The sequence below is a fragment of the Falco punctatus genome (genome assembly GCF_963210335.1).
Source record: "Falco punctatus genome assembly, chromosome: 3".
Classification (NCBI taxonomy): Eukaryota; Metazoa; Chordata; class Aves; order Falconiformes; family Falconidae; genus Falco; species Falco punctatus.
Genome location: NC_137582.1, coordinates 57,235,255 through 57,246,269, shown reverse-complemented (window position 1 = coordinate 57,246,269; position 11,015 = coordinate 57,235,255). Strand labels below are relative to the sequence as shown.

Genomic DNA, 11,015 nt, shown 5'->3' with positions numbered 1-11,015 from the left:
GTGCGCGCGCGCCGTGGGCGGTAACGGCTGCTCGGCGGAGCGGGGCCCGTAGCGGGGGGGCCGGGCCGGTAGGCGCTGCCCCTCGGCGGGGAGGTGGGAGGCGGCCCCAGCTGCGGGCTGCCCGGGGGAGCGGCGTATGAGGAGCGTGACGGGACAGCGGGCTGCGGTGCCCGGGGGCGCGTCGCCGGCCGGGGCGCGCGGCTGGGGGCGGCGCCTGGTGAGCCCGCTGCCCTGCGCCTGCCGCCCGCGGGGGCCCGGGGCCAGGAGCGGGGGGCGCCGCCGTGGAGGGCGAGGGGGCGCCGCGGGGTCGGGGCCGTTACAGCCCATCCGCCGGTTGGCCCGAACGCGGCGACTGCGCGGGGGCGGCGGGGAGTTAAAAAGGGAAGGCTGTTGCGGATGAGCTGCTTCTGGGTCGTAAGAAAACGGAGAGATCAAACTGTCAACGGAAGAACTTTTCGGGCGAGCAGGGGATGGCTAACTCGCCAGCAGGTACCCTAATGCTGGGTGATAGATGACGGACAAGGAGCGCTGAAGGATGAGTGCGGTGGCAATGGCCAGGAGCCTTCAGGACAATAAAACGTAGTTCTAGAGATACTAAAAACGGTAAACATGGAGGTACGAGTCTCACCTGCTACAAAAGCAGTTTAGGTATGAGGCTGTTAAAGAAGCTCAAACAGTGGTTAAGCATAAAAAGGAAGAGTATGCCAGAAAGAAACATCCCTTCCTCAGACCCCTTTCCTAGCTGCCACCTCTAAAGATGTGACATCGCTGCCGTCCCCAGCTCCTCTGGCAGCTGCAGCTGAAAGAGTTTCTGCTGGACCTGCTTCTGCTGTAGAAGAGATACCCAGAACAAGAAGGATCTTTCCTTGATAAAAGCGCTGCTCACCAAATATTATTTTTAATTCCAGACAGTTGAAGAAGGATATACACAATGGCTATAAAAATAACCAGGGCTTGAAAGTAAGCCTTAAAATGGAAGGCTTAGAAAATCTAGTGTTTTCGGTTTGTCAAGGGGAAGAAGAATCAATTGATTTTATTGTCCGGTGTGGGCTCCTAGACGCAAAAAGGAAGTTTTGGGGAACAAGGATTACATTTCAGAGCAGCTCCAGTGGGTGGTACGCTGAAAATAAGATGGATCTTGAGTTAAGATGGAGTTTCCAATTACCGAGACTATTTAAATGTTAAAGTTTAGCAGCAAGGGTGACAAATTTACTGTTACTTTGATTTGCTTGAAGTAGCTTTCTAGAAAAGCTTTAATTCAGTTCTAGGGTGAGATCCCGCAGACCATCTATTGAAGTGAGAGGAAATCCCAGCTGTCTGCCCACGAGTCCAAGCGCAGGACATCTCCAGCCTGGCCATTTCTTCTTGCTACCAACAGTGACTGTTACAGAGGCCATTTATTCGCGACTCCTGAATGGAAGTTCAGTGCTGTACAGTCTGAAGCTGCACTGAGTACATTCTCCCCTTTAGAATAAGGAGGACCGGGGCTCGGGCAATCACAGCCCATGCGTTTTCAGGATTTCGGAAAGGCACTGGAGGGTGCTGTGCTGAAAGAGAAGAAATTTGCAGCTGCAGGACAACTTCCCAACCTCCATAAGGTGAGGAACCACTACCTCCCTTTTCTTTCCCCCAAGATCGTGTATGCCTTTTCCTGCCATTAACAGCTTTGTGCCATTTTCCTGAAGGAGGGTTTCAATAGGTGCTGGTTTCCTTGAATCCGACACAAACTGACATAAGGAGTGTAGAGACAGAGAGTGCAACCTGATGTAGGAATGCGAAGTAGAGATTACCCTGACAAAATTTTAAAGGATTGGTTGAACATTACTAAATGGGTATTTTTTCTTTGTGAAGACAAGCCCTGAGCGAAGCCCAGGCTGGCTCGCGAGGGCACGGGGACAGTGGAACTGCCTGCCCCAAGCTGCGTCTCTGTGGGCTTTCACAGGGCCACCTGAGCATGGCTGCTTCCTATCCTGAGCTGGCCAGATGGAAGCCAGCCTGCATCCAAAAGCTGGGGGCCTGTCGTCAGCACAATGCTGTGTGCAGGCCAGCAGGATTTATTAACGCTGGAAGACGGGTGAGAGCAAGTCCCAATCTATGAAATCTCCTGTGGCTCAGTTCTGAGGAGCACAAGTAGCTGGTGTAGCCTCATGGTACAGGCAGGTGCTGCAGAACCGCAAGAGGCATGGGGAAGCAAGGCAAGCCCCTTTGCAAAGCATGCTTCAGGCACCTCTGCGATACCTCCTTTGCTCTATGGAAGGTGGTTTTCGTTTTAAACAATCAGTCTCAGGAATTAAAATATTGCATTTACATTTCTTGTTTCTTGAAAGGGGAAGATGTGTTATCCTCATTCAAGATATTGACAGGTACATTTTATTTTCTGTGGGAAACAATGTTCGTGGGAACCTGTCTGTCTGTCTTAAAGCTTTAAACATTTTAACGTGTGTATTCACAGCACAAATAGGATCAAATTACATTATTAACGCCTGTCTTGCAGATAATTGCCATGTATATTAAACTCAAAATAATCCTAGTTTTAAGTGGTTTAGATGAAATTTTCCACTGTCCTGATACGTTACAGTACTTTACGTATTTAAAGATTAAAGTTCTTTTTTGTGATAAAGGTAAGCATTCCACTTCCCTGCACTGCAAACCTTGACAGTCTCCAAAGGAGCACCCAGAAAACGAACAGAAACAAGATACAAGAACAAAACGCTGTTGTGCACAACCTTCCCAGCACCGCGCAGGGCTGAGTGAGGCCCACATGGAAGTCGCTGTGACTGCCCTGTGCAGCAGCGGCTCCTCGAGCCAACTTGGGGGCTCAGGCTATGGCACAGTCCCGGCACTCCCAACCTGAAAGCCACTGCTACATTTGATCCCTATGTCACAGTAGCTACAGACTGAAGCATGCCGTGTCAATAAGGCGTGACTTCTACATAGAGATGATACAGCAAATTGCAAGGTAAGGAAAAACGTAGCAATCCAGAAGATACTTAAGGTGACACACAATATCCCCCATTTCAGTGTTACCCATGCCATTTCAGCAGCTTTCACACTTTCTCCATTCTGCGTCACCACAAACATACATCTGGAGGAAGGAAGAGCAACAAAACCCTCATCTGCGTTTTTTATGTTTGTAACTAGTACATAAAAAATTCTCGGTAGAGTTCACCAGCTCAGAGAGAAGCTCAGCACCTGCTGCTTCCCTCACTGCATGACTCCTGACTTGCTGCTGGCTACAGCCTTGGTGGTTGCTGCTAAATCCTGCTTGTGGGGGAGGCTGTTTCTTATTACCCAGGCTGTTTTGCTGCAGTTACCTACTCTTATCATTGTCTTTTCCTGTTCCCTTCAGCAGGAATAGGGAGGCTTGAAGAGGGAATGAGAAAGCTGATTTTGACATTCTACCAATGTTAACAAACTTATAACTTAATATAGTAATAGAAAATGGAAAAAAGGTGGAGGCAAATCAAAAAACGATCATGTAAGAATCTAGGCTTCTTGATTTCTCAAAGTGTATAACACCACAGCTTTACCAATATGAATGAAGCCAGTTGATTTATTCTAGGCCTTCATAGCTTATACATTCATATCCCTTGATGACTTTCTAGACTGTAACAGATGACTGTAAGCAAAATGTTCTTGTAAGAGAAATCATTAGTGACAAGGGTAGAAGGCAAGCAAAATAAGGCAGCAAGGGCCAGAAAAAATGGAGCTGTAGCAAATATAGCAGCACACTGATTATTTTTTTTTTCTGGATGGTAAAGCTGATATGCTTGCTAAAAGTTTAATAATAAACTATTTTTTCCCCCTGAAATATCTGTTTGCACAGCTGAGATCATACTTTTCCTAACAGTAGAAACCTTTGGCTGAATTTGTTATTCAAAGTATGTATTCCTGTAGATTGGCACCTTGCTTACAGTAAACAAGCGCCAACATCAGTATACGAGAACACAAACACTGTAATTTGCATGTCTAGACTTCATTATTACAGCATTTTAGTGCAACTTATCCCAGACATACAAGTCAATGTAATTTAACACTTCATTATGTCTGCTGCTGCTTTCCCAAGCAAAATCAGCATTTAAAAATAATTGCAGAATTTCAGCATTGCTAAAAAGCTATGGAAACTATAGTATGTACCAAGCTCTAGAGCAGGGGGTCCTCACACTTTTTAACCAGGGGGCTGGCGCGCGGATGCAGTGGCAGGCAGTCATCTGCGGCTGCTTGGTTTCCCCCCCAACCCCCGGTGGGGGGGGGGGCAGGGGTTTCTGTAAATACCGGGGGCTGGATTGAGGACCCTGGGGGGCCGTATCTGGCCCGCGGGCTGTAGTTTGAGGACCCCTGCTGTAGAGCAAACCCATTTCTTCCTCAGTCTTTCCCTCTTCCCGCTAGTTGTTATCTATTTATAACGGTTTTCATGCTATTTTTCAGATTCATAAAATACGGCATTACAAGACGCTACTTTTTTTTGATTAAGAAATTATTCAAGCAAGAGTTTGTGAGCCTACAGAGGTAGCCAGTCACACATAAAGGAAAGCAGAAAAGCAATCAAAAACCTAATCTGCATCTGGAGAATGGCCTTTTCTATTGCTCCAAATTTTCTATAATAATGTATGTATTTAAGTAATATAAGTTTAATCATTTTACTGTATTATTTCCCCTTTGGATGTGTGATAGGAAATTAAAGCAGGTCATAATTATCCCTTGTATTGCTTGGCAAGCTAACACTCAATGTGACTGGCAATCCAGCAGGTAGTCTTCAGTGCTTTGGAATTGCTGACATTTCTGATACAGCAAGCTCAACACAGAGGAACTTTCTGAAATTACCACACCACATGCTTCAATTTATCTATACTTCCCAGCTCTGTGACCTTCAAAGGACATAAAATCATTCACATGTAATTTGTCCTTACTACTCCATTGTTCTACAAGCCTTGGTAGATTACGCAGGGAGATTTATGGACAGCTGGCTTCATGGGTCGCATAGGCTGTTCCAGAAAAAAACCCGAACAAAACCCAACTAAAACCAACTCCAAAGACACCAACAAAAAAAAACCCCAAAACTCCCAACAAAAATACCCCACAGTTTTTCTTTTGAACAGGATCCCCGCCTCCAAATAAGCAGGATTTCTGAAGCTCCAAATCTCCTGCATCATGAAGGATGAAGCCATCACAAGGCAAGCTCAGGGTGGAGGTTAAACAATAAATACAAATTAGGCTCCTACAATAGGCCACGAGAATAAGGGAATAAAAAAAAGATTTAGTATAGTATTTACTTATTTGTGTAGAATAGAAAAAATATATTGCAGTCCCCTAGGTGTTATGTTGCAAATGCATCTTGTACTAGGAAGCTGTTGCAATGTCTGGATGCTTAGAAAGATGTAGAAGCTGCAGTCAGGAGAAAACACCATGCCAGTCGTTTTCAAAAGGGTCTTTCCATAAATTACTTTATTTCTCATTAAATGAGCACAGAGTCATTACCATATTAATAACAGATATGTTTATTATTACATATCCATCAGTGCGGCTTTCAATACCACTTGAAACATGCAAATCGTCCTATGGACGAATCAGTTTTCCAGTGCTTCTTATTTAATACACAACTGCAAAGCCATTATAAATTACTGAGGAGGTATTTGGTTAAGAAATAAAATAAAATAAAACCATACTGCCCATACTATGAATGTATTCCTGCTACAAAGCAAGAGTCTGACAGCATTTACTGAAATTCCTGAATTACCCAGAGCTTTTGCGTTATATGCTTGCTTTTTTTTCTCTTTTTTGCATTGCCTATACATCTCTTGGCTTATGAACTAGAATCAGTCTTTCTTTGTAAGAGGAATTCTCATTCAAAGATTGTACTTAATTTAGAAAATGCATCTAGCATCTATAATACTTAAACCAATTAAAATACAGTGAAAACCACTGGTATGCAATAGTTTTTTAGAGTTTTCCTTTGTTTAGTTTTAGATTTCTACATTTATCGACATGGCAATAATACAATTTCTCAAATTAAGGCACTAAAAGGACAACGTAAAACCCAGTAAAAGTGTTCTAAGAATAATTTACAGTTCAAACAGTGCATATATTTCTTAAATGTTTGTTAACTTAATGTACGGTATCACTTAAAATTGTAAGGCAATACATTATACAGTTATAGAAATGATGTACCCCAAAATATGCTTCCAAACTCGGTGGTTCTCTTTACTGTTAGTTTCTAATGCCTCTAATAGTAAATTAATTCAGTATGGCTTGGCAAAAATGCATAGATTAAAGGCAATTAACTTGTTTTCCCCCCTTTACAAACCTGCTGAATCAGTATTTTGTAAAGCATAATGCAAAATATTTAACACTTTGATCCATTCCATAGTGGGTGGTTAGCATTAAGGCTGTTAAGAACTCTGCAGTGAAGGCACTGAAGTTCAAGTGATAAGGCTTCATTTTTAAGCTAGTTCTGCAGTCTTCAAGAGCACAACTTGGAGTTTTGAAAGCAATTACAGTCCTTCTCGCTGAGAAACCTTCCTCCTCTACTCCATTTCATATGCTCATCTTGACATAAATATCCCCTTCACAGGGTCAACAGTCCTTTTCTTTCACCGATATGAAGAAAGTTGGCTGCATTTCATTGTGATTGACAGGCTTTTTTTAAAAAAAAATCCAAAAAGGCAGCACCTTTTTTTTTTTATACACCTAGCTAAGCTTTATTTGCTTTAACTTGCATTACATAGTAATAATTAATCTAATCTACCTTTAGGCAAACCCGCAATTAAACACCCTCAGCGTGCTTTTGTGCCAAAGCAAGGAGGAGACAGTAATAGCAATTTTAACCCTGAAGCCTGTGATAGTTATGTTGAAAGGAACAACAGCCCGTCTGCACTGCTCTGTGTGGTTAAAAAAAGCCCTGTTTCTCAGACTGCATCCCATGAGATTCCATTAAGCACTGTACATGTGGTTAGCTGGAACAAAGAAGAAAACAAACAATTAATAACAAATATAAAAATTAGCTTCATAACACTAGTGAAGATATTTTTTTCAATTGACATGGTACAATACTAAGATCATACCTACCCAATCTTCCACAAACTGTTCTTAATTTCAAACATTCAATGAACATAGAGATTGGGCAGATGATAATACTACTGCAGCTTTACAAGTAAATGATTAAGACTAAACAACCATGGGTGTACTCACGGCAAATACAAGGTGACACTCACTTGCAGCACAAGAAAAGGCTCTCTATAGGGCTAAGAGCACACACATGCGGTTGCCATAGCTCACTGATGCACAGCAGTTAATGCACATGCATTAACTTGATCAGGTGCCCAAGTCCAAATATATTAGAACACCTCAACTGTGCTGACCGAACGTGTATAAATTAGCATACTATAAACTATGAAGTGTAGTTTTGGATCTAGAAGCAGTACTGCAAATGCTAGCACGTTCATCATGAAGTTCTGATTCAGATTTACTATGGTAAGTTACTGAAACGAGGAATAGAACTCCAGATGAACTTATACGCGAAGCTCCTTTTAATGGGTCTGATACACCTCCCCATGAAGTCAACAGTGCTGCCTATCAACTTCAAAGAAAGGTAGATCAGATCCTAAATGAATGTACTAAAATGTCTTAAAGCATGTGTTAAAAGTCTGTATCCATTCGACAAAATAGTTAATGCCTGCTTACATGGTAGGACTCCACCACTGAGATCAAGTGCTGCTATACTTGTCTGACAAGAGAACAATGTTCAGATACTTAGTAAAAGCTAAACACACGTATGCCCAGTAAAAATCATCACTGTTTCTCTTACTCCCACGTCTAGACAAAAAGGTCAGGATGAGAACTGCAGGGCGCAGTGTCTTGAGTTCAGAGAAGCTGATGTAACAACTCGCTGCCTCCTGAAAGGAAAAGGGTCTGCTGTTCCTCCACTTTATCTTCCTGACGCCAAGGGAGCACCCTCCTGCTTACCTGCCCTCAGCTTTGGCCATCACTGTACTTCTTAGCAGGCTGACCCCCTCGCTAGCTCAGCAAAGCAGTTCTACATTTTTTTGACAGTCAGGAAACTGAACTGTGGACCTTCATGGGAGGGTCCAAAATGGATCACTTCAAGCACTTACCCAGGATCTAATGACAGAAGCACATAGAAGGAAGACAGAGGGAAAATGCTCCTCCTTATGTAGCAACAGGCTGTCAGATTAGCTCAGCTACTGTGCAATTGCCAGTTAAGTGTTGAGTATGTAAGTTCCATTGTAAATTTGTTTCATACTCTTAAATTTAAGCACCTGGTATGTCAGAAGTGAATTTTCCTGAAACAAATCCAATGCCTCTTCTTTCTAAACATACAGCATGGAATATATAGTGGTACTGGGACACAGGCCAACTACTACATTGCAGCAGTAATTGTCTAGCTTGTGGCCACTACTAACATAGAAATTTGTTCAAGAAAATCAGAAAAATATCCGCAGTAGAATAGCCTGAAAGACAAGTTCCTATCTGACCTTTTTCTAATGCTTATTTGCTGAGCGTAACTCTTGATTCTCTTCATTATTCACTTGCATTGCTGTGCAGGTGCCACGCAAGCCCCACTACATTCCAGTCAAGCCAGTGGCAGCTGTCTGATGGGGACGGAGCACGCCACAAAGCCACCCAAGCAGCTCCTCAAGCATCAGTGAGGTGTGGGGGCTCCCCACCTGCTTCCTGCACATGTCTCCATGCAGCATGACAGGCCGGCAGCACACACATACCTAGCACTCTTGCTGGTCAAGTACTGTGCCTCTCTAAATGGCTTATGCTTAATACACTTCTTCCTCCACACTCAGTGCCTACAATATACAGCATTAAAACAGAATTTGCTGTAAATTAATTATATGTTCTAAGAAGCTATGTCAGTATTAAATGTCATTAAGAAGCAAGAATTCTAAGGTCAAATATCAATTATGTCATCAAACTCACTGACGGATTTGGGCTTAGTCTTGAAGAACACTATTAATATTAACGATTTACATCACAGTCTGTTAGAAAAATTCAAGAAGCTAAAGAGATAAGATACCACGCAGGTATTAAGTTCTGAATTGCCAGAAAACTTAAAAGAGCTTTATACCTTCCCAAGAACTTGGAAGATCCCATTGGGTGATGGAGAAAGGTGTGAACAGAGGCTGTACACTAGGACAGATGGCGAAAATGCAAAGCTGCAGTATTCTGAACAGCTGACCCAACCTGATACTTCACTATGCAAGATGACCACCTTCACCTTTCCTCCTTCCATTCCTGAGACAGATCTGGTGCTTCCTGGACTCTTCCATGAACCATTGCAACTTCCCAACCCAACAGGAAACCATATGCTTTTATTCTGGGGGGTTAGGGTTGGGGTCTTTTTGTTGCTATGCTTGGGGTTTTTTGGCTTTTATTTAGTGAAAACATTCCTGGATTAATTCTCTGCTAGAAAATAGATTCGTTTACTGTGGTAATCTGTGAAGCATGAGCTGACACAAGGTAAAGCACAGGAATGTGCAGCTCTTCTCCTGGTGCTGGTGAGCTGTTAGGCTCATTGATTCTCATTAGGATCTCCAGAATCCTAAAAGAGCTTTAAAAGATGGTGTTTCTCATTTTTTAAAAAAGTTCCCATTCACAACTTGCATAATTCTATGATTCTCTTAACACTCTCACACTACAAATGCCAACAGGATAAACAGCAGAAATTGTCTGAGTAACCAATCTCCCCAAACAGACCCATTCCTTTAAGAGTTACTGTAAATTTTCAAATGTGTAAATCTCTTCACGCTAAAAGAGACTAGCTGCAAACTTGTTCTTGCTAAAGGCAACCCCAAACCTGCACTCCTATTAAGACAGAGTGAAAAAGAAAAAACGAATTTATTTAAGAAAATGGATTTGCTCCCATAAAAGACTATGGATGAAAACTGCACTTTTTCAATTAGCTCTAAAATGCCTGGAAAAAAAATAAGATCCTGAAATGAAAAACCTGAGAAATTACACAGTTATGCTGAAGAAAAAAATCTATTGAAAAGCTAGCAGCTATAAGACGTCTGAATACCAGCGCTGTTTTGCCTATAGTAGGTTTTTAACCTCAACCTCCGCTTCTTTTTTCTTTGTGTGCACACACGCAAATTCCCTCTTCACACCCTACAAGAGGTATATTACAGCAAATCAAGTATAGCTCATCTGAAGACTCTCCAAAAACTGGAAACAAACATTGCAAGAGAACTTAAAAAAAATCTGGTTGTTACAGCTACGTGAGGACCTTGCAAGGACAAATGGAAAGGAAAGCATAGTCCAAATACAATTTGAACAGTCTTCTGGAAAATAAAGTCTACAACTCTAAATATCTAAATGTGAAACAAGGAAGTATGCGCTACATTACAAGGTGAACTCTACATAGGTAACGTTTGGCAAGGGGGAGGGGAAGAACCTCTATACTTCCTAACAGAGGATGATTTCTAAAATGTACAATCAGGAATATGCTCTTCCAAGCATTGTTTTAGATTATTTCAATTAATACAGCTCAAAGACATATGTAAATGGAGTATTAAAATAGTTCTTTCCTACCCTATTGGCTGCTTGGTTGGTTTTACTTTTTTTTTTTTTTTTTTTTAAAACTGTCCAAGAATGCTATCTCATCAAAAGATTCTCATCTTTTTTTGGAAATCTTTTCTTGTTATGTGGAAAGGAACAAATTTTTTTTGTCATTTTTTTTGGAAAGCAATGTTGACTAGCATTATTTGTGTCACATTTTTAAAACTCTTTTAAAACTGTATTAATGAATTGTACATTACCAGTTGTTTATTTGTTGGGATTTTTCTTCCAGAATTTATGGTGGGATGACCATTCAGTATCAAAATCATTCCACCTAATCCTTTTAAGTATCAACATGATCTGCTTTTTCTTTCAGTCTTAGGTGGTCCAAGACCGACAGAAAAATTTTACTAATCAGTAACAGAGCTCTAACCAGTTCAAAGTACTTCTATTATCTTTATCTGCCTGTTTAAAAGGACTGCCTTTAATAA

General features: G+C 41.8%; 1 protein-coding gene and 1 long non-coding RNA gene across 6 annotated transcripts in view; one reads left to right on the top strand and one right to left on the bottom strand.

Moving 5' to 3' along the window:
• Positions 1-26: 26 nt before the first annotated feature.
• LOC308061018 lies at positions 27-8,694 on the top strand. 5 transcript variants are annotated; one of them, XR_013927026.1, is made up of 4 exons: positions 27-1,598; positions 2,328-2,363; positions 2,622-4,608; positions 7,817-7,947. It is a non-coding gene; the product is annotated as an uncharacterized lncRNA (long non-coding RNA). The 5 variants fall into 5 exon arrangements; XR_013927027.1 differs by having other exon boundaries at positions 1,943-2,363; XR_013927025.1 differs by lacking the exon at positions 7,817-7,947 and adding an exon at positions 8,563-8,694 and having other exon boundaries at positions 27-2,363.
• ROCK1 (Rho associated coiled-coil containing protein kinase 1) overlaps positions 5,414-11,015 on the bottom strand; it is a 92,092-nt gene continuing 86,490 nt past the window's right edge. The window contains exon 33 of the mRNA XM_080380424.1: positions 5,414-6,953. Coding sequence (XP_080236550.1) covers positions 6,950-6,953 — 4 coding nt within the window. The 3' untranslated portion in view covers positions 5,414-6,949. The remainder of the gene's footprint in view (positions 6,954-11,015) is intronic.